This window comes from Sus scrofa, chromosome 4, assembly GCF_054392235.1.
Source record: "Sus scrofa isolate SSC_HxYL_T2T_F1_AM1 chromosome 4, Sscrofa_HxYL_maternal_Yorkshire_Landrace_v2.0, whole genome shotgun sequence".
NCBI lineage: Eukaryota > Metazoa > Chordata > Mammalia > Artiodactyla > Suidae > Sus > Sus scrofa.
The window spans coordinates 128,392,206-128,415,567 of NC_139386.1; the positions used below are offsets into that span (position 1 = coordinate 128,392,206).

The 23,362-nt window shown below is 39.9% G+C and overlaps 2 protein-coding genes and 1 long non-coding RNA gene across 14 annotated transcripts in view; 1 reads left to right on the plus strand and 2 right to left on the minus strand.

Annotated features, from left to right (window-relative positions):
- Nucleotides 1-5,944, minus strand: part of ABCD3 (ATP binding cassette subfamily D member 3) — a 238,241-nt gene extending 232,297 nt beyond the window's left edge. For all 8 annotated transcript variants that reach the window (XM_085020726.1, XM_085020725.1, XM_085020724.1 and 5 more), the window contains exon 1: nt 5,772-5,944. The gene's annotated coding sequence lies outside the window, so the exon portion shown is untranslated. The remainder of the gene's footprint in view (nt 1-5,771) is intronic.
- ARHGAP29 (Rho GTPase activating protein 29) overlaps nt 1-23,362 on the plus strand; it is an 84,698-nt gene that overhangs the window by 6,150 nt on the left and 55,186 nt on the right. For 2 of the 5 annotated variants that reach the window (XM_013997364.3, XM_085023913.1), the window contains exons 2-3: nt 2,393-2,475; nt 11,834-12,070. In XM_013997364.3, the coding sequence (XP_013852818.2) occupies nt 11,866-12,070 (205 nt within the window). In that variant the 5' untranslated portion in view covers nt 2,393-2,475; nt 11,834-11,865. Of the gene's footprint in view, nt 1-2,392; nt 2,476-6,090; nt 6,260-11,833; nt 12,071-23,362 lie in introns of those variants that run through there. The other 3 variants (XM_005663656.4, XM_085023912.1, XM_085023911.1) reach the window with 2 other exon arrangements.
- On the minus strand, nt 12,752-19,169 carry LOC146404250 (uncharacterized). Its single transcript, XR_014844754.1, has 2 exons — nt 18,134-19,169; nt 12,752-17,384 (listed from the first exon to the last, which is right to left on the minus strand). It is a non-coding gene; the product is annotated as an uncharacterized LOC146404250 (long non-coding RNA).

Here is a 23,362-nt window from a genome sequence, read left to right on the forward strand (position 1 = left end):
AAAATATTTTCCAATTTGCCTTGTGAAAATTTGACCCATGGATTATTTAAAAGTATATTTTATAATTTCCAAATATTTGGGGATTTCCCAATTATCTTACTGATATTTATGCCAAATTTAACTTTGTTTGGATCAGAGAACAGACACTGTATGATTTCACTTCTCTCAGATTTGTTGGGACTTGTTTTATGGTCCTGTATATGGTCTATCTTAGTAAATATTTTATGAATATTTAAAAAGAATGTATAGTCTGTCATTGAGTAGAATTTTCTGTAATGTCTATGAGGTCAAGTTAGTCAATAGTATTGTTCAAATTTTCTACATCCTTACAGATTTTTGGGGGGTTTTCTTGTTGTTTTGTTTTGTTTTTATGGCACACCTGTGGCATATGGAAGTTCCTGGGCCACAGTTTGAATTGAATCCTAGCCACAGTTGCAACCTATGCCACAGCTGTGGCAATGCTGTATCTTTAACCCACTGCACTGGGCTGGGGATTGGACCTGAACCCCTGCAACAACTCAAGCCGCTGCAGTCAGATTCTTTACCCACTGTGCCACAGCGGTGATGCCAAGATCTTTTGTTATTTATTCTATTGATTAACGAGAAAAAAAATATTGAAATCTTAACTATTTTGGGGATTTGTATATTTTTCCTTACATTTCTTTCAGGTTTACCTCATATATTCTGCAGCTCTATTTTTAGGTGTATACACTTTTAAGATCATGTCTTTATGATGAAATTTCCCAGGCAAGGGATTGAACTCCCACCATAACAGCAACCCAAACTATTGCAGTGCAAAATGCCATATCCTAAACCTGCTGCACCACAGGGAACCTGAATTGACTCTTTTATAGTTTTGAAATACCACTCTTTATTCTTGGTAAAACTCCTTATTTGATATAATAGAGCTACTTTTGCTTTCTTGTGATTAGTATTTGTGTGGTATATCTCTTTGTGTTGTTTCACTTTTGGTCTGTGTCTCTATTTCAGGTCTGCTTCTTACAGGCAGTATGTAGTTGTCTTTTATATCCAGTTTAAGACCCCCCTCCCCTTTTTATAGGGGTATTTAGAGTATTTATATTTAATATAGTTATTGATATGATTAGTTTTAAATCTCCTCTTGCTGTTTGTCTTTATTTTTTCTCATCTGTTCTTTTCTTTTTCTCCTTGTCCTGCCTTCTTTTGGATTGATTAAATTTTTGAAATTCCATTTATGTCCACAATTGGCTTATTAACTGTACCTCTGAAGATTTTACCATATGTTTTAAACTTATCATAGAATACCTTCAAATAACATTATTCTATTTCACAGAACCTTACTTTAGTTTCCCTCCTCCCTTACTTTTCGCTGTTTTGATACATTTTACTTCCATATATGTTGTAAATGCCACACATGTTGTTACTGCTTCTGTTTTAAATATCATTTTTTTAACAAAGAAATGTATCAAATGAAGCTTGTTTTGAAGCTTCAATGGGGTGAATCTAGAATATATTTTATTAGGGCTGGGTTTGATGCACTACTAACACATGCCCTTCTGGGATCTCTCCTTGAGTGTTCAGCAGGTCTCTCTACTCTGGCTGATGCAAACTCAGATACCTCCCCGCCCTGTGGGAGCTCTGGGAATTTTTCAGCTAAAGCTTCCTGGAAGTTCTTTGCCCATCCTTGTAGGGGTGCAGCTTATACATATACAGCTTTGTATTCAGCAAGAAAGTTAAGGAATTGCCTGTGCAGATTTCTGGAGACGGTCCTCTGCCTACCTTCTTCCTCTCTGGTACTTTCTCCTACAGAGTCCAGCTGTCTTCCTGCCAGCTGCCCCAGCCCCCCTGAAGTTTGATTCCATTTTCCTCAGCAAGAGTACCATGCTCTCTTTGGCTTCCCCTGTTGATGCCTAGATGCCTTGATGCCTAGATGCCTAGATGGTCTAGAGTGGTGCCAGGCAGACAGCAGGGGTGACTATAGGAATACCTCATTGATTTGTGATCCCATCTCTTCAGGATCATGGTCCTGTGCTGTTTGTACTCCAATGGTTGAAAACAATACAGTGGAAGGGCAAGTCTGGTCTTTTTTTTTTTTTTTTTTTTTTTTGGTATTTCTTTGGGCCGCTCCCGCGGCACGTGGAGATTCCCAGGCTAGGGGTCGAATCGGAGCTGCAGCCACCGGCTTACGCCAGAGCCACAGCAACGCGGGATCCGAGCCACGTCTGCAACCTACACCACAGCTCACGGCAACGCCGGATCCTCAACCCACTGAGCAAGGGCAAGGACCGAACCTGCAACCTCATGGTTCCTAGTCGGATTCGTTAACCACTGCGCCACGACGGGAACTCCTGGTCTTATTTATTCCTGCACTTGACTATATTTAAGGCTTTTTTTTTTTTTTTTTTTAATCCAGAGATTTTCTTTCCATCATTTTCCCTGAAATTTATTGAAGAAACTGTTGTTTGCTCTTCAAAATGACCCACAGTCTAGAGTTTGGTGAGTGAGTGCGTTCTGTGATGTAATTTAACATGTTCCTTTGTCTTCTGTTGCTTATACAGTGGTAATTGGATCTAGACCAGAGTTTCTCAGCCTGACACTGCTGACCCTTTGGGGCTGGGTGATTCTTGGTTAGGGGTGGAGGCTGGAGGGTTGGTGGTGCTCTCTTATGCGAGCGGGATGTTGAGCAGCATCCCTGGCCTCTACTTACTAGATGTCGGGGCAACTCTCTCCCCAGTTGTGACAACCAAAAATGCATTCAGACATTTAGAACCAGGTTCCGTTATGAAACATAAGCTACCGAAACTACAGAATCAACTTCAGGAATACGAAGATACTTTCCTAGCAAAAATAGCAATAATGACTTATGTTAACACTGAAGAGAACACATGAAAAAGATTTTAACAGTATGCAAGTTGAGGCTTCACAGAATGACAGAAGAGCAACATTTCAGAGGATGTGAATTTCTGTTTTAGGAGGGAAAAATACTAGAGAATAATAATGTGAAATGGTAAAAACACAAGTAGTTTCAATTATATTGATTCTACAGATATTTTTCATGCAATTTCTTGAATATTTTAAGATGTTGGACTTCTACAATAGATATAGAGACGGTTTTAATTTTTCTTTTTAAAAAATCCTTTACAATTCCATTTTAATTCAAGAATTTTGGACTTCCAAAAAGTTGCAATAGTGTACTTTTCATACTTGAAACTTACTTGTGTGATATAAAAGTTCTTTAAACAAAATCCAAGTTGGGGGAAATTAATAAAATAACTCTTTTAATTTAAAAGTGAACGACCATTTTTGCTAATGTTTCCACATATCATGTTCCTCCTTACTAAGGAAAAAGAATGGAAAATATGACAAATAATATATGTTTTAGAAAGATTTAAGAGGAGTGGGATTGAGAGACTTCTCAAAATTTCCTTTAGTTAACTGTACTTGTAATGGTCTCATCTTCATTGAAGAACCACTTTTTTTTTTTTTTTTTTTTTTTTTGTCTTTTTGTCTTTTTGCCTTTTCTAGGGCTGCTCCAGCGGCATATGGAGGTTCCCAGGCTAGGGGTCGAATTGGAGCTGTAGCTACCGGGCTACGCCAGAGCCACAGCAACATGGGATCCAAGCCGCGTCTGCGACCCACACCGCAGCTCACAGCAACGCCAGATCCTTTAACCCACTGAGCAAGGCCAGGGACCAAACCCGCAACCTCATGGTTCCTAGTCAGATTCGTTAACCACTGCGCCATGACAGGAACTCCTGAAGAACCACTCTTTGTTGCTTCTGTGCACAGTAGTTGGTTATTTTGAGATGGTTTAGAGGTAGGTCTGGTGGGAAGGATCTTGAAATTAACCTGGAGCAGATCCAAGGGGGCAGACTTTCCTCCCTTGGGCTCCTGGAGGGGTGCCCTGCCTCTACCTTCCATGACCTTCAGAATCCTCTCCTGTCTCCCCCATGGGTGTCCTTGAGTTTAGTCATCAGTGGTTTCCATGGTGAGCGTCCATGTTGTACCATTCTCCTCCAGGAGGATTCGAAGAATGGAACGTTTGGTTGCTAGATGTCCCCAGCATTTCTAGTGCTTTTGATTTTGGCAAATTATGTTCAAAGTTTAATGGGTGAGTTTTAAAAAATTAGCCTGCAAAATGATAGTAGAGCCCAGGTAATCAGGGAGCCTGGGGTTCCCATAGTTATCTTCTCCAGGTCACAACCTGAGGGCCTAATTGGGATCACCTGCCAGAATTGTTTGGGTGAGAGAGGCGTCCCTCTCCACTTTCTCCGTCAGTGAGTATCCTTTCTCTTATCTTCCCCGTTCTGGCTCCATCTTAATTTCTTTTCTCGGCTTCCACCACATTGCTGCATCTTCCTAGGCCTCCTCTCCCTCTTTCTTTCCTCTCCACAGTTGTTGCTCACCCTCTCACATTTCTCTTCCACAGCTTTTTCCTCTCTGCTCCCTTCTCTCTGTCACACCACTTCTGCTCCACGCACCCTTTCTCTCCATGTAAGACATTGTCAGTCAGCTCTAATAAGGAGCACAATCTTCTTTATTAAGGAAATGGTGATAATGGAATAAGATAATAGAATATAATGAATATTTAATGTATTTTGGCCTTGCCTGTGGCATGTGGAAGTTCTCAGGCCAGGGTTGAACCTGCACCAGCTCGGCCACGAGAGCCAGAGCAGTGACAACACCTAACCCTTTATCTGCTGAGCCATAAAGGAACTCCTACTTAATATATTTTAAAATAGATACAAGAGGGTTTTAAGATTGAGTGACTTCCTTATCTTTTCCCCCAAAACCAAACTTAAGATTTAATCAGGGTTGTGATGCTCCAGCCCCCTTTTGGCCCAGGACCCCTGACCTCTCCTTGGTCTGTTTCAGTTCAGGGCATCAGTTTTCAAGGTGAGAGTCCATGGTGCCTTGTTCTTTTTAAGTCTGGTTAGAAGAGTTTGGTTTTGAGATTTCCTGAGTATCTGTGGTGTGTCCTTGGTAGTGTTGTGTTTGGGGTTTGAAGGGGTCCGTTGGTATAAGTTGAATCTGAAAAATCCAGTATGGAGCTAAAGTAACCAAGAAACTGAGCACTTTCTTATTTATCTTTTCCAAGTAGCACCTGAAGGGCCCCGTTTGCTTTATTTCCTTCACATTGTTTTTACTCTAAGAGTCGAAGACACGAGCGATGTTCCTCTTCTCTTTGCTAAGGGGTATGTCCTCCCTCTCTCACTACCTCACTTACTGGCTCCATCGCGCTTGCTTTTGCTGCCTCTCTCAGTGGCAGGGGGTCGCGCCTTTCTCAGTTCCTCCTTCCGCCTGCACCTGTTCCTGCCTGCCTTGGGTTCGCCGCCCTCCCGGGTCTGCAGCCCAGTTCCCGGCGTCCTCACACTCGCCGGTCCTCGGCTGCTGGCCTCTCCCACGCGGGACCGGCTCTCTCTCCGCCTCCGCCCGCCCCTCCCCCCACGCGCCCGCCTTTCCTCCATCGGTTCTTCCCGAACGTTCTAGCCCTGAGACCCTGACCTGGCTCGGCCGGTGAGCAGTGGCCCACGGAAGTCTCCGTGCCGGCGGCCCCTGCTGCTGTCTTCAATTATTCCACCTTTCTCAGACGCTTTTCTCATTCTGAGCGAGTTTACGGCGAGTGCAGGTGAACAGAGCTCTAAGTGCACCGAGGGCAGGGTAGTTGGCTGGTTTCGAGGTAAAGTTTGTACTTCGGAAAAGGAGCCAGGCGGGGGTTACGCGTTGCCTCTACGGCTCTTGTTTTTGTGGAAGGAGTTGGGGCGGGGGGAGCAAAGTGGTCAAAGAAGTACCTCGTGAGAAATGTAGATCGTTCCTCCAAGAAACTCCCAGGTGCCACTCTAGTCCTCAGGTGACTTAGCGCCGAGGTTCGCTCCGCCCGTGCTGCCAAACGCCGCGCGGGGCGGAAACACCTTCGGCCGCGCGCCGGCCAGCCTGCGGGCTGGGGCTCAGCTGACAGCCCTCCGCCCGAGCGCGGGAGCCCGCAGCCGCCCCCACCTGCGGCCGCCGCCGAGCCCCGCCCCCTGCGCGCGCGGGCCAATGGGCTGGGCCGCGGGGGGCGGGCCGCGGCCCGGCGGGAGGTGCGAGGCCGGGGGCGGGGCGGCGGGGGCCGGCGCGGTCGTGGCGGTGGCGGCAGGGGCGGCGGCGGCGGCTGCGGCTCGGCCGGGCGTCCGCGGGCCGTGGGGGATGGGGGCGACGAGCTCCAGCCGGCGGCGGCGGTGGCGGCGGCCGTGAGTGTCGGGCGGGCGTCGGCGCCCGGGACGCGGGATGGAGCGCCGCGGTGAGTGTGGGGCGGCGGCGCTCGGTCCGGCCGTGGCGGCCGGGGCCGGGGGCTGGGGTCACCCGCAGCGGCCACCGGCGAGTTGCCGTCGAGTGTCCGGGCGGCCAGACGGCGGCCCGGAGCGGAGGCGACTGCGGGCTGCACGGGTGACCGGCGGCGGCGGTCCGGGCTGATGTCCCTGGGACTCCTGGTCCTCGGGAAGGGGTCGGACGGGGCGAGGGGCACCCGGGCGCGGCAGGAGCGGAGGAGCCGGGCGGGCGCGAGTGGTGGCCTGAGCGGATGATGACGGTAATAAAAGCAAACACACTGCACGGCCCAGGTTCGGCGCGTTGTTTTCTAAGAGCGCAACACGTTTTAACCTCACGACAGTTCCATGACTACTTAATTTTTCACACAGGGAAACTGAGGTTAAAAATCCTCCGGACTAGTAATTGGCAGAGTGCAATTTAAACCCAGAGAGTTTTGCTCCAGAGTCTTCTCCCTCCCGGGAGCCTGACTTCTGGTCCGGTCCCGCCCATCTGCCCTGACAGCGGTCCGCACTTCAGCTGGGTCTCATTCCCCAGATATTTGGGGATTTCTGTGGTCCTTGTTCTGTCTTTGGGGCTGAGGGAGGGGTGTTTTCGTTCCGAAGCCGCCTCCTTCTCAAAGCCTTTTCCCAATTCCGTGTGGACGGATTTAAGACTTGACTCCTTCCCCCCCCCCCTTTGGCGGATGAGCTCAAGTCTGAAATGTTACAAGCTGGAGTCCTAGTGACCCACGAGGCGCGTGTCTCCTTGTACATCTTCTTTGACTCTCTTTCTGGAGGAGGAATCGGCCTCGCAGCTTTTCGGAGGGAAGGGGTGTTAGTTGCTCAAGGCGGGAGCTGAGCGCCCCCTCCGCTTTCTCCAGCTGTCTCCCTGACATCTCTCTTGTCCGTCGCCATCAGTGCCTGCTGCCCTCTCTGGTTGCTTCCTTCTCCACTCTGTATTTAGATCTGGGATGGGGAACGTGCTTTTTGGCATTGGGTAGTTTTGGCTGGTCAAGGGAGAGCCCTGCCTGCCAGGAATGCTAGACATTCTGGAGGCGTGGGAGGTTGGGCAGCTTCATCTTTTTTAAACGTGCTGAGTTCTAACTGCACAGGAATGAAGTGTATGTGTGTTGCACGCCTTTCTTTAGAAATTAGTTATTTGCATATTGCTGATAAATTTTTTTTTAACATGCCCTTATTCTGGTTTTGTGAGAGTGCTTTATGATGAAAAACCTCCAGCATAAATTTTTCAGATTAAAAAAAAAATCTCCAAGTAAATCTTACCATTCAGAAATTGTGCTGAAAGAGAAGATTTCTGAAATGTATGGCAATTTTTCCTGAGGTAGAAATAGTAGGATTGAGAACTATTAAATTCAGATTTGGGGTTGTTTTACCTTCAACTGAGGCAGCCCAGTGCCTAAAATGAAACTGCTTCAATAGTGATACATTTGAGGTGAAAGGACATGGGGCAAGGGACATTTGATTAATTTAACAGGCTACCAAAGCCTTGAAAAAGCCACATTTCAGGGTGCCAGGAAGTTATGTTTACATTTGTAATACACATATTAGAATTTAGAACAAACAGAGAAAGTAGTTTTGCACAGTAATTTTCCTTTTGGTTACAAAGTTCTTTGCAAAGTGGATAAAAATGTGTTTTGTTAAGCTGATGGTTTGAAATTGGAAGAGATGCAAGAGAACTCAGGAAGAGTTTCACAATTATTTTGTTCAACAATCTGTTTGCACAGTTCAAACTTCACTTGGAAGCCATTTAGTAGGCTTCCATGAAGTTAGTTAAGTTTCTGGAACTGTTTCCAGTCCTGTATTTCTTGCTCACAATTTACAGGTATGTTGTAGTGAAGTTATATTTTGTTACTTAAGTATGTTTAAAAAAAAAAAAAAACACAAAACCCACAATCTCCCCCAGTAGAGCACTGCTAGTGATAATGGCTAACAGTTATTGAGTCTTTATGATGAACCAAGCATTGTGTTAAGTGCTTTCCGAATTATTATCTTATTTAATTAAATTGCCAGTTGCAGTCTGTTAGTAGCTACGTTTTATGTTACGAATCAGAGAATGTTCATTTTGGGACACAGGAAAGTGATGTGGATGATCTTGGAAAGTATATCCTCTAAACTTTCATAGTTCAGTTTTGTGAAAGCTTAGATTACTTTATGTTATTCACATTTTTTCAACTATAGTGTTTCCTTTTTTTTCAGTCTGCAGTCTGAAGAGTAGTAAAGTATATTTAACAAAAGTAGACGTTACTCACCATATATTCTAGAGGTAGAACATAACCTCTTTTAGTTCCTCAATTCCCCGTCATTTTTGTTTGTTTACAGGTATTTTTAGTCTTGACTAAGAATGTTCAAGCACTTTTGAAACATTTTTTTTCAACTTCGGGTTACTAATTTGACAGTTAATTATTTTTGCTGAGATAGGTGAATTGTTTTATTTCAAACTTATGATACACGCTTTAATTTTTATAACCATCTTTTAACCAATGACAGTGACCAATTTTCTAACTTACTAAACTAAAAGCCATCAAAGTTAATCAGAGTGACTTTATTAAGTAAGCTACAAAAGTGGTAACTTAGGCCAGTAGTCCTCTCAATTAATGATTTGTAAAAGAGCTGCCCAAACAAGGCGTATGAGTGCCTGTGTTTGTTTTTGTTGCAGAGGAGACTTAGGTGTAATGATAGTGCCCCAAATTGTCCTGAGTTCATGTTGGAAGTTAACTTCACATTTAATGGTTAATGTTAGATGGGTTTGAAACTATATTAAATGCAGAAATTACATTTCCAGAAATAATTTGAGATCAACACAAATATTAAGTAAAGGAATTTTAAAAGCTTTAGAGAAGTGTTCGGACACCTTATTTAATAATCAGAAGTAGAGAAACAATATAGAACTTCAACGTTGATTTCAGTGTTGTGTACTCTTTTGGCACTTACTCAACTTCATATGCTTGTTTTTTTGTAAGATACTATTTTAGAGACAGATCTTTAAAAACCGTTTATCTTTTCCATTCAAAACACTGCAGCAATCCAGAGTTAACCATTTTTACTTCTATAAAAATTAATTGAAACTTTATAAATGCATAAGCTCATTATTCATCCCGCCTGTGCCAAACGCTGTGTTGTAGGCAGAGAACACGTGGTTAGCAAAGGGACGTGGTTGTGATTCCCTTGAGATTACAGTCTAGATAGGGAGACACAGATCATCTATGTGAATTTCTAGAAGTGCAGTGATGCAAAGCATAAGATGCTGTGAAGCATCTGAGAGGAGATTCTGTTTGGTTATGGGGGCAGGGGGGTCCAGGAATGTTTCCTTGAGGAAGTGATCTCTGAGCTGAGATCAGAATGAGTAAACAGGGAGGAAGGAGTAGTCCAGACAAATGGAACTACATGTAGACAAAAGTCAGTGTTTTTGAGGTTCTAGGAACGGAACCCATTATAAGTCGGAGACCAATTTGGTGGGTTGTGTTTGGTACATAAAAAAATGAATGGGTTAGGACAGGAAACGTCTGAGGACATCACCTGACTGCTTAGCCAGAATCTGTTTTGTGTCTGTGCACTCATACACACACCACACATAAACCAACATACTTAATGTATATATTGATTGGTAATGTAAAATTATTTCCCCCTGGAGTGTCACAGTAAACAATAATTATTGAAAAATGAGAAAGAGGGGTGTGTGGCAGGAGTGTTGAGTCCCTCCTCAATTCCAGGCGTCGTTGCAGAGGTAGGTAGGAGCCAGATCTCATGTTGAGCCTCATAGTGCATGAGAGCTTCTCACTTGTCCTTTGCAAGTGTTTTGAGCAGAGAAATGACCTGATGAGATTCATGTTTTGAAAATGTACTCAGTACTTTTGGAATGAGACAGAATGGATGTGGAGAAATCGATAGGAAATTAGTAACCGTAGCTCTGTCAAGAAATGAAGGTAATTCCTCTCGTGTGGAATTAGAGAATTGGACAGATTAAAGAGCGGTAGGTTAGGGGGAAAAGTCTGTAGAGTTGGGTGATGTATAGGAAAGAGTAAATGATGCAATATTATATCTTACATGTAACCCAGAAATGAATAACACATAAAACTTTCTATGGTAAATTTGGCAGAGGTCCTTAGTCATTCTCGCATTTTGAAAGTATCCAAGTATTGAAGACAAAACATTTGAAAACTTTTAATGATAATGCCTGAGCTAATTTAATTCCTCCAGTCATTTCCTTTTTGATTTCAAGAGATATACAAAACTAGGACTTTTAATTCTGAAAAGGCAAAATGTAAGCATGAAGCAGCAACAAATTAAGATTTTCTTGAGTTCCAACTCTGCCGGGCTTAGGTGCTTTAACATATGAAGCCTTTTAATTTTGTGTTTTCTGTTAATCTTCACACAGCCTGTAAGCAAATTGTATGAGTCACATGTTTAGAAAGTGTTCAGCCAGGATTCACATCTTAGTCTTTCTCATAACAAAGATTGTGCTTTTATTATACCATCCCCCAAAACTGAAAATATTGCTCCAATAATCATACATTTATTTGTTCAACTAATCCAGGTGTGTCAAATTAGTGGATATCCTTAGAACTTGTTTTCAACAAAGCAATATTTTTTTTTTGTCTTTTTACCTTTTCCAGCGCTGCTTCCTCGGCATATGGAGGTTCCCAGGCTAGGGGTCTAATCGGAGCTGTAGCTGCCGGCCTTCGCCAGAGCCACAGCGGTGCGGGATCCGAGCCGCGTCTGCAACCTACACCACAGCTCATGGCAACGCCAGATCCTTAACCCACTGAGCAAGGGCGGGGATCGAACCCACAACCTCATGGTTCCTAGTCGGATTCGTTGACCACTGCGCTATGACGCGAACGCCAACAAAGCAATATTCTTGATGAAAGATGATAACCCAGAATATGTGTGTGTATGAGTCCGCATTATTATTGAGAACAGCACTTAATAGAGCTTTTTTAAATGTATTGAGCTCTTCTATACCATTGTCTCTTTGAATGCTTACAATCATCTCACGAGGTAGGTGTTGTCAGGCTGTTACTCCCATTTTATAAATGCTTTTACCAAAGCGAAGAGAGGATTGTCAGGTCACGCGTAGTAAGTGGTGGAGGGGGATTTTGAAAACGGTCTTTCTTTTTTTTTTTTTTCTAAGCTCTTATTTCACCTTTATTTTGAAAGCGATGCCATAGAGGGAGAATATGTCCTTCCACTAAGTGACACTTCAGAGCAGCTTTTACACTGTAAACAATTCTCTACCCTAGGAGTTAAGAGGAAGAATATGAAGAGCATGGATTTTGGTGACAAGGCAGATCTGGGTTTAAGTACAAGTTCATCATTTATCAGCTGAGAGCTTAGACACATTTAACCTCCAAACCCCAGTATCCTAATTTGTGAAATGAAGAGAATAGCAGCTTGTGTATCATAAATGGAAGTTGCTATATTAGAGTACAGGTTTTGTTTTTGTTGTTTAAGTAGAATACTGAGGTGGGCTTGCGCTATTTGTGAAAACCTAGTATCATGTACCCTGGTTAATGAAGTATTTGTGTTTCTCTCCCCCCTCCCCCAAGGATTTCCGGTTTTTTGACTGTTGCACGAAAGGATGATCGCTTACAAACAGAAAAAGACAAAGAAAAAACGCGTTTTGTCGTCAGGCCAGCTGACTACCGATGTTACAGCTTCTGAAATGGGGCTCAAGTCCATAAATTCCAGCTCCACTTTGGATCCTGACTACATCAAGGAGTTGGTGAATGACATCAGGAAGTTCTCCCATATGTTACTGTATTTGAAAGAAGCTATTCTTTCAGGTTTGTCATCTGTTTTCTCTTGGCATCCTCACTGGATCGTTTGTAAAATGTTAAATGGCAGTCTGGCTGCACATGAGTGTGTACACAGTGGTAGGGTAGGGTATTCTGCTTTAGGTATTTTATGGGTTCATGTTTTGTTTTGTTTTGTTTGCCAATTGTTTGAGGTTTTCAGTGTAAACTATTTTATAATCAGATATAGTGCAATACATAATAGAAACATTGGTCAATGAGGGAACAAGAATACAAAAGAGTGAGAATCAGTCTTTGGTTCTTGGAAGTTGGACGTGGGTGACACCGGAGATTTTTAGATAATTGGAGATTTAACCTTCTTATTAATAGTAACAGTGCATTGATTGGTCTTGAATAAGCAGACGGATGCTTTTAATTTACATTGTTAATACTTCTGCCTGGGTTCAACTTTCTATATTGTTCCTAAAACAGTCTAAAATCACTGATTTCGGTGAATTTTTTTCTCAAAAGTCAAACTTAATTGTTTTGCTGTTCTCCCTATCATTTAAAAGATAATCATAGAGTTTATTCTGTCCAGTTAGAAATGGATGGTGGAACTTGAAACTTGATTCTCCTGAAGTAAAGAGCTATATGCATCTGTACTCCCTGCCTTTTTTTTTTTTTTTTTTTTTTTTCTTTTTTTCGGGCCTCTCCCGAGGCATATGGAGGTTCCCAGGCTAGCGGTCAAATCGGAGCTACAGCCACCAGCCTACACCACAGCCACAGCAGTGCAGGATCCTTAACCCACTAAGCAAGGCCAGGGATCAAACCCACATCCTCATGGTTCCTAGTCGGATTGTTTCCGATGCACCAGACGGGAACTCCTGTACTCCTTGATCTGACCTTCGTCTTGAAGTCTTTCAACTTCGCATACTTCTTTTGTGTCTAAATGCGATGGCAGTGATAATTAGTAATCGTACTGCTCCTCATCTTTTATGCTAAGTGGCAGTGGAGTCTATGTTCATAAAGGTGTGTCCGGAAGTAGAAAGTGGAGATTCCTAGTGTTACTTATATGAGACCTTCTGGGGCTTCCTAGACACTTACGTGATTTTGGAAAATATTATATGTAGATATATGTTAAATACTCATTTTCTGATATGTGTTCGGAAAAACAGAAACTAGAACCACATCTAATATTTGTCCTAAATGCTGCTTTTAAGAGTTTGTTTCTAACTTAATTTTCAAGTTGAAACGTCCAAAATACCTGGACTTGAATTAAAACCTCAAAATTTTAGTATTTGACTTTCCCTTAAAGTGATAATCATGTAAATTATTCTTTCGAGAATATATATATGTTTTCAGAAAAGAATTTACCTACACTCTTGTTTATTTTAATAGCTTGGTTTTGAAGTCTAATTATGAAGTATTAAGTGGTTATAAAGTTTTGTTATTGTGGAAAAATGCATTAAATATTATACTGGCAACAAATTCCTTACTAAAATGACATCTGCTATTTATTTAAAGAAACATACCTTTGTAATAAAGACTTGGTCCTAACTGGGTTGTTTTAATTTTTTTTTTTTAATTTACATCCAGTAAAATGTATTCTTTTTGAATTTTTTTTTTTTTGAATTTGAAATTTAAATGATCTAATAGCTGACAGTTCATTTACTTCAATTTAGGGTAAAATCTGATTTTGTTTAATGTATCCATTAAAATAGGTTTTCATTACTGTAAGTAAGATTTTTAGTTAGGATTTCTTTCTCTTTTTTTAGTAGCCTCACTTGCAGCATATGGAAGTTTCTAGGCCAGGGACTGAATTGGAGCCACACCTGTGACCTATGCTGCAGCTGCTGCAGCAACACTGGATCCTTAACCCACTGTAGCAGGCCGGGGATCCAACCCATGCCTCTGCAGTGACCCACAGTTTTTTTTTTAATGCGAGTTTTAATTTGTGAGTAGTTGGGTCATAGGTCAGGAAGGAAGAGGATTGAAAGCTGATCCTAAGTGAGAAAAGAGAGCATTGATAATAATTATACGATAGCAGAAGGAGACTACCTTTTTGAGATTAAAAAAGATATGTGTAGAAATATATATATTTTTTACGGTAATGTAATGTTAAAATTCTGTAAGGATGTTATCCTTTTAATAACAAAAACAGGTCTTCACAATTTGACTTGATTGTATTGCTAATAATAAAAAAGCTTGCCATTAATAGCTGGTAAATTAATTTAAAAATGTAAAAACCATCTTTTGGATAACTAATTCTCATTAGTAAGCAGTGGCAGAGAATTTTCATTAATTTATCTTTGGACTGATTTCAGTGCTTGGTTCTTCAGTCAGAGTTAAAAGGATTTATGTATGCCATCTCAGAATAAATCTTGCATTTAACAAGAATTTATTTTCTCTATCTTTGCAGCATCGTTGTAAAAATCTAGAAATATACTCTAAAGATTTTATTTGAATCGATAGAATCTTTTTTGTTTTCCTTAAGGGAGTATGTGTAAACATACATTAACTTCATTATAAATGATAAGAAATGCTACGTAATGATATACTTGTTTAATTTTGATCATGATTTTCAGCTTTTTAGAGTGTCATGCTATTCCTTGTTTAACAGAATTATTACAAAAACCACATGAGATATAATCTTCAGAAAAGCCAGTAAAAGTTTAAATTCTCTAACTTGAGGTGGTATTATTATATATGTTTCTGGATGTAGACAGGCCATGCTTTTGTCTTCCGGACAATGAGAAATATTCCTGGACTTCCTGCTGTTCTTTAGTACCGGTGCAGTTGTAAACAGTGGCCAGACATCAAAGAGCTATTTCACTGGTTTTCTTTTGGAGTGAGGGACCCTTGTCATGACTTTGTCCATGTCTTTTGCATCCTTCAGAAGGTGGATGCTGAATTTTTGGTATTTATTACCTTTCAGTTATGTCACTTTGCTCTTAAAAAGCTAAAAAGTTAGCTTTCAAGAATATAGACCGTGGGTATAGAAATCACCTTTTGGTGTATTCTGAATACCATTTTCTATATGTACTTTACCTGTCATGAGGCAGTGATGTACAGAAGCACTTGACTGTTGCTTCAGGTGTTCAGCCATATTGTGGAGGTTAGGCTTAGATTAATAGCTTTGTGATAGCAGTAGTTACAGAACCTTCCAGGGTTACATAGTAGAGATGATACATAATTGTGTGTGGTGCTTTACATTTTTCAGAGTACTTTTACATACGAACCGTATTTAATCACACAGCACCTCCCAGGCAGGGCCTTTCAGCCCTGTTTCACAGATGAGTTGTATGTATAATTTGGACTGTGTGATTTCATCAACCTGTTATTGCTAATAAGCAGTGGTTTCATTTGGAGCCCAGAGATCACAAATGCAGAAGAGGGTGTTCTTCTCATGCTCCTTCAGCTACTTCACACGGCAGGTACTCTTAAAAGCACTGCTCAGCTTTCATTATTTCGTTAACCAATTCTGTTTTTCTTGGGGATGTTCTTAGCCTGCACGATCCAGTATAGCAGCCTCTAGGCATATGGTTATTTACATTCAATTAAAATTTAAAACTCAGCACCTCACTTGCAGTAGCCACATTTCAGGTGTTTATTAGCCACCTCTGGTTGGTGGCTACCATTTTGGATGGTGAAGATGATAAAAATTTCCATCATAGAAATTTCTGAGGGATAGTGATGCTATAGACATTTGGTTTTTATCAGCTTCAAGAATATTGAGATGAATTCTTAAGCTATAAATATCTTTTTTTTTTTTTTTTGATTTTTAGGGCCACACCTGCAACACATGAAGGTTCCCAGGCTAGGGGTCAAATCAGAGCTACAGCTGCCGGCCTACACCACAGCCACAGCAATGTGGGATCCAGGCTGCATCTTCGACCTACACCACAGCTCACAACAATGCCAGATCCTTAATCCACTGAGCAAGGCCAGGGATCAAACCCGTGTCCTCATGGTTACTAGTTGGATTTGTTTCCACTGCACCACAGTGGGAACTCCAATAGCTTTGATTTCTATAGCATGAAATGCAAGCCTAGGAAAAGTTGTTATTGGAACAAATTTAAGAACATTTTACCTGGACATAGGAACTCTTAGAGCCTTTTTGGAGTCCCTTTCCTTAAGTTGCCTTTGGAATGTGTAGCTTTCATGTCGTTTTCTTATTTGAACTGGAAGATCACAGTTCCAGACATGTTATACAAGCTGGTGAAATTGGTGATAAGGAAAGATGGAAAGAGCTCAGGAAAGAGAGTCGCACGGTCTAGTTCTAGGCCGGGTTCTGCTGCTGACTCGTTTGAGATGTGGCTTACCTCATTTAATAACTTGTTAAGAAAAAGGTGCTTACAGCACATGCTGTTGATTTTAGCATTCTGTGATGCAAAAATTAAAGTTGGAAATTCTACACTGTTCAGTATATTGACAATTCAGAGCTGAAGAAGACAGCTGAGTTATTTGTTTTCAAACTGTATAAGAGAACATCTGCCTTCTACTAGTCTGTAGGATTTTTTATGTGAGTTCTATAACTATCTTAAGTGTGGTGTTTATGAAATTTTTTCCAAAGTGAGACTGTGAAACTCCTGTTGCAGTAGTTACTGAGGAACTGATTAAAGAAAATTAGTGTCTGCCGAAGAACCGTCTGCCCCTTAACTGTTAAGATATGTATGCACTTTGTCTCCGCAATTTTTATTTACAAGTAAATGGAGATCAGAGGACTATGAGCACACTTTCTTTGTAGGGTAAGTGGTAGAGTTTGTTGATTCTCTGTCCACTACTTATTTCCAGGAGGAGGTTACCCTGGAGTCTTACGTAGGCAGCAGATGCGGAATTTGATGTTTTAGATAACCTACCCAGTGTGATTCTGTGCATTAGGAATTATTACAGGAGCAAACTTTCCATCTTATATTAAAATGCTGAAGGCATGCACTTATGTGTATATCCCCTTGTTTAAATACAACACTGTGGATTCATGTATGTGCCGTCTGATTATCAGTCCAGGTTTATGGTTGCCCCCTTGAGACAGAATGTGTTCCAAATTCCAAAGAACACGTTCACAAATGGTTTTCTAGTTTATACAGCCATCTTAAACTCAGTGCCATACCTTCCCATTCTCAAGGGGAACACCATGCAAGGAAGTTCAAAATCTGGGAATTTGAAAAGTGCAAAGCTTTTAATTGGTCCAGAAAAAGTAGTGCAAATTGCTTAATTTGGTACTCAATGCTTGGAAGTGCCCATTGCCATTATATATTTGAAGAAAAGTTGGCAGTTAGTCTAATACTTCTTGTAGTTTTTTAATTATGTAATACTTTTAAAAAATAAGTTTTCTGTCTGTCTGTCTGTCTTTTTAGGGCTGCACCTGTGGCATATGGAGGTTCCCAGGCTAGGGGCCATATTGGAGCTGTAGCCACCGGCCTACACCACAGCCACAGCAACACCAGATCCAAGCTGATTCTGCAGCCTACACCCCAGGTCAGGGCAACGCTGGATCCTTAACCCACTGAGTGAGGCCAGGGATCACACCTGCGTCCTCATGTATACTAGTCAGATTCATTTCCGCTGAGCCATGACGAGAACTCCTAAGACTAGATTTTAATAGAATTTTACTGTTGTGGCAGTGCTGCTTTATCTGTTTCACTTATTAAATAGGTTAGAAAGGAAGTAAAACTTTTATCATCTGTTTCAGATAAACTACCTAAGTTCTCTAATTTAAAAATGATTTTTTTCATTTTTAAAGTTTTATTGAAGTGTAGTTGATTTACAGTGTTGTGCCATTTTCTGCTTGCGCAGCAAAGTGACTCAGTCATACACATACATGTGTATACATTCCCTTTCTTACATTTTCTTCCATCATTATCTTCCATCATGGTCTATCTCAAGAGATTGGATTAAAAAATGATTTCTAATTTAAGAATATATCACTTTATTTTGTAAAAATGTAACTGATTTCAGAGTTCCTGTCGTGGCACAGTGGTTAACGAATCCGACTGGGAACCATGAGGTTGCGGGTTCCATCCCTGGCCTTGCTCAGTGGCTCGGATCCCGCATTGCTGTGGCTCTGGTGTAGGCCGGTGGCTACAGCTCCGATTCGACCCCTAGCCTGGGAACCTCCATATACCGCAGGAGCGGCCCAAGAAATAGCAAAAAGACAAAAAAAAAAAAAAAAAAAAGTAACTGATTTCATAAGTAATAGCTTTTTGATAAATTCTGGATTTTAAATTTGACAGAACTATAGTCAGAAGAGATATGTTAACTTCTTAAAGCAAATTTTATTGAACAGAAGAGATTAAGTAAAAATTAATGCCATTAAATATAATGTTCCTTTGTGAGAGGGAAGTTCTGTATAAATTTTCAAGCTCTTAATTGCAATCCTGTCTTGTGGATTTTCCCAGTTTTACAGGAGGATGTGTAAATTTATTTTAGACAAATTCCAATGAGTATTAATTTTACCATTTTTGACTATTACTTTCAGCCTCTATAGTATGCTAGAGAGTTTGTTGAATATTAGAAATATTTGGTTAACCAGTCTTAGGTGTGTCCTTCTTCTCTGTTCTTTTAGAAGTAAACCTTTCTAGAAGTGATTTCTAATGATTTTAATTTAGGAAAAGCTAATGTGAATGTGTATAGGTATGGCTTAGTGCTTAGAAGCTACAAAATGAACCTGTGAAGAATGAAGTATGAAGTACAGGTAGCTTATTTATTACACATGTGTCAGCTCTTAGGAGATTGCTTTCCTCTTCTGCATTTACCTAGAATGGTTTACATACTTTAACATCATTTCCATATTCGATTGGAAGTTAAAGCCTGTTAAATCACAGATTGCGGAGTGTCTGTCATTGAACTGTAACAAACTCCTTTAACCATGTTGATGTGTCATGGTGACTAAGAGGGTAGATGCCAGAGCCAGAACCCCAAGGTGGGATCCTCCTCATCCCACCACTGTTTGTAAGTAGCTCTGGGCTGGTTACTTACATTCTCTGCCTCAGTTTCACATTTGCTAAAAGGAGATAATAGCACTTACATCATTGAGTTGTGAAAATTAAACGAGTTCATATATGTAAAGCTCTTAGAATAAGAGTTTTAAAATGTCAGCTATTACTATTTTTACAGTCCCCGAGTGACTGAATTAAAAAAAAAAAAAAAAGCTGCTATTCAGCTTCACTTTTATCCTGTAAATTCAGAAGTCAATACACAAAAAATTAGTGAGCTTCCTAAAAGTTCTGAAACTTTTTTCCCTCCTACTTGTTTTCATTGCTTTCCCAGAGAGGTTAAGCAGCTTTAACAAAACTGATTTTTAAAAATTATTGTCAGTTGTTTTTTAAATCAAGGAAAACACTGTGGTTTTTTCATTTATTTACATAAGCATTTCCATGAAGTGTTTGCAAGATAAACACTACGGTATTGTGTTAACGCATGAGAACCGAAAAGTGGAACTGGCTAATCTGTTCTCACTCGATAAGCTGAATGAAGCAGAAAATAAATGGCACAGATGAATGAAACAATAAATTAAAATTCAGGTTACCGTATTACAGGGATGGTAGATAAAAAAGCAAACATTGGGATGCAGGAGTTTTGCTTTGCTCTATTACTTGTGTTAAGACTGGTTGAACATTATGATATTTGCATATGTAATACTTTTGTGTAGTCTAAATTAAATTTTATTACATTTACAATGCGGTCACTATAAAATTTAAAAACTATATTGCAATTATATGACTACATTAAATACTGTAATTTAAAACTTGATAGGTACAGAAATATTTTTATAAAAAATATTTTTAGTTATTTTATTTCCGAGTAATTTACTAATTTAGATTTTACATTTAAAATGAAACTGAGATTGAAATTTAATGTCTTTTTTTTCGTTAGCCAAAGTATTGTCGGGCCATGCTGTAAGTATATTTGTTACTGAGTGTGATTCTGTGTGAGAGAAATCTGTTTTCAAAGGTATGTAGTTTGAATGGTTACAGATTTAATAGTAATAATACTAGTTTTATTTACTAAGTCTATAAAGCAGTTTCACTTCTATTTATTTGATGTTCAGAAACAACCTTACAAGGTAGCTTGAACAGCAGGTGTTCTTATTCTGTCTTATACTGATGATGAATCTGAGGTCAGAGAAACTAAGAGTTTTGTATATAGTCATTTCAAGCAAGTCGCAGATCAGGCACTGGAACACAGGTCTCTTGACTTCAGTCCCTTGTTTTCTGCCACCCCAGTCAGCCACTTCCTTTCTTCTGTAGTGGGGAAGAGCAATTTCTGTCTCCTGTGCTTTGCTCATTCCTGCTATTGTTGGTGGGGTGGGGGTATTTAGTGTTGGTGAAGGAGCTGCCTAAACTTAAAACTTTTTGAATAAAATTTTCAGTTCAAGGAGGCTTGCTTCATAAAAATAATTTGAAATAGCTTTGCTCTGCTGTAAAGAAAAGGAACATTTGGTAAAAATGGAACATTTTTTTTTTAACCACTTATAAAACAATTAAGAGCTTGAGTAAAGTCCCAGCTGAAGTGTTATCAGAATATACTGATAAGCCAGTAGTTCACTCATCTTCTCAAATATTTGGGAATGTTTGTGAATCTTTGTAATTAACACTTTCTAAGTTTGGCTTTCTGGTTCATTTCTGATTATTTATAGGCTTCAGAGACATGTTCATCACAGAAAATTGGAATTAGTTATAATTTGTGGTACTTCTGAAGTTTCTTACTAAATAACTCAGTTACTATTTTTCATTATTTTGCTTTGAAACAACTTCAGTATTGATGTGTAAGAACTTGCTTGTAAGGAAAAAGGAATTTCAAATTGGTAAAACATTTATACTGACAGTTATTGGAATGTTCTGCAGTGATTTTTAAGAAAAATTATAGTAGGGTACTCAGGACCCTTACACTTTTAATAGTTACTGAAGAGCCGAGTTTTTGTTTGTGTAGGCTGTATCTGTTATTATTTACTGTGTTAGAAATGAAAACTAAGAACATGAAAAATATAGTATGTTTTTAAAACATATAATAGTTTTAAAGTATGTTAATAAATGCATATGATGATTTTGAAATATATTTATTTCTGCAGTTAAGTTCCTTGAATCTGAGAAGACCAGAATTTATTACCTTGGTTTATTTAAACATTTAAACCACTGGTATTTTGTAGTTCTTGCTTATTATCCAGTACTAATTTTAAATATTGATGGTTGTTGCTGATGTACAAAAATCAAGCTCTTTTGTTCTGAGACCTCAAAATGAGACAAGGTATTTTTACTAAGCATTCCCTAAGTATATTAATATCTCTAAATTTTATTGTGAAACATCAGAGTAGGGACTGGAAATGGCTTTCCTTTCTCTTCAAGACTAACATAGGTTAGGCTAAAGAAAGAGTACAGTACATCTCTTTATGATACCGGATAATCATTCAACCTTGGTTTTGATGAGTAGGCAGAAGTACTGTCATAAAATAGCTTTATTTAATTTTATATATAGCAAAGAATATACTTTGCAATGCAAAGCTGTGAAAAAATACAATTATGGTATTTCTTTCAGCTATCAATTATGTTATTATCCTAGAAGTTTCTTTTATTGAAAAAAGCTAATAGATTCCATTTCAGGCCTAGCGTATGTTATTAACCTATTTCTACTTCTATATAAACTAATAAAAATAGCTACAGACATTTATAGAGGGTTTACTGTGTTGCAGCCACTCTTGCAAGTGATTTTATGTATTTTAACTCATTTAGTCCAACAGCCCTATAAACTTGCTGCTAGTAACTTCTTTTTTATAGATGAGAAAAATTAGGCACAAAGAGGTTAAGTCACTTGCCCAAGGTTTATCAGCCATGGAGTTGGATTCAAATTCAGGTTCTAGAAACTATGCTTTTCACTAACCACTAAGCTGTGTTGCCTCAGTTAAGTTAACCTACCAAAGTAATAGCCACAATTATAAAACAGACAAAATAGATAGTGGCCATAAAATTAAGATAATTCTTGGAGTTCCCTCGTGGCTCAGTGGTTACCGAATCCTACTAGGAACCATGAGGTTTCGAGTTCCATCCCTGGCCTTGCTCAGTGGGTTAAGGATCCGGTGTTGCTGTGAGCTGTGGTGTAAGTTGCAGACAAGGCTTGGTCTGGCATTGCTGTGGCTCTGGCATAGGCTGGCAGCTGTAGCTCCAATTAGATGCCTAGCCTGGGAACCTCCGCATGCCACGGAAACGTCCCTGGAAAAGGCAAAAAGACAGAAAAAAAAAATTATTGAAATTACATACTTACATTTCCCCTAGGAATTAAGAAAAAAAATTTTTTTTGTTATAAAAGCAATATATGTTTATGGGAAAAAGTACAATAGTAAATTAAATTTATAAAATCTTTCGCCGATTTGTATTGTACTTGCCCATTATCATTTTTAAATAGATTATTTTTAGAACAGTTTTAGATTTGCAGAAACCTTGAGAAGATAGTAAACAGAGTTCCCATGTACTTCTATATCCAGTTTTCTCTTTTTATTAGCATCTTACGTTAGTATGGTACATCTCTTAGAGTTAGTGAACCAATATTCGATGATAATGATACTTTATTATTAAAGCCCATCGTTTATTCAGATTTCCATAAATTGTTCCTTATGTCCTTTTCCTCTTCCAGAATCCTGTTGTATTACATTTATTGTCATGTCTCCTTGTGTTCTCCTTAGTTATGGCAGTTTCTCAGACTTTCCTCATTTTTGATGACCTTGACCATTTTAAGGAGTACTGGTCAGGTATTTTGCAGGCATTTTGATTAGAATTTGCCCGATGTTTTTCTGATGATTAGACGGGGGTTGGGGATATTGAAAGGGAGGTAACAGATGTAAAGTGCCGTTTTTATTGCGTCACATCAGGAATACTTCGTGTGAACGTGGTTTATCCCTGTTGGTGGGGACCTTGAGGACCTGTCTTAGGGGTAGTGGTCAAGTTTGTCAGGGAAGTCTTTCTGTCCCTTTACACGTTGTTCTCTTTGGAAGGAAGTCACTCTGCTCATGCTTCGCTTCCTTGGGGACAAGATGTTTGCATTATCTGGAACTCTTTAAACAGAGTTGTCTCTTTTCCAAGTATTAATTTATTCAGTCCTTTAATTTTATCACTGCGGACTTATGAATATTACTTTATACTCTGAGTTATAAGCTCGTCCTGCTTTGTTGGTTGCTCACAGCTTCCCCGCTTTGGCCGTTGGGAGCTCCCTGAGTTGTTTGCTGCGCCCCCTTGGCATGCCCCCTCTTCAGTGTGAAGGCTTTGTTTGTAAGCTCTTACTTTCTGGCATAAAAAGATAGGCTCCTAACTCATCTTGTCTATTTCCTGACCCGGTCCTGGAATCAGCCATTTC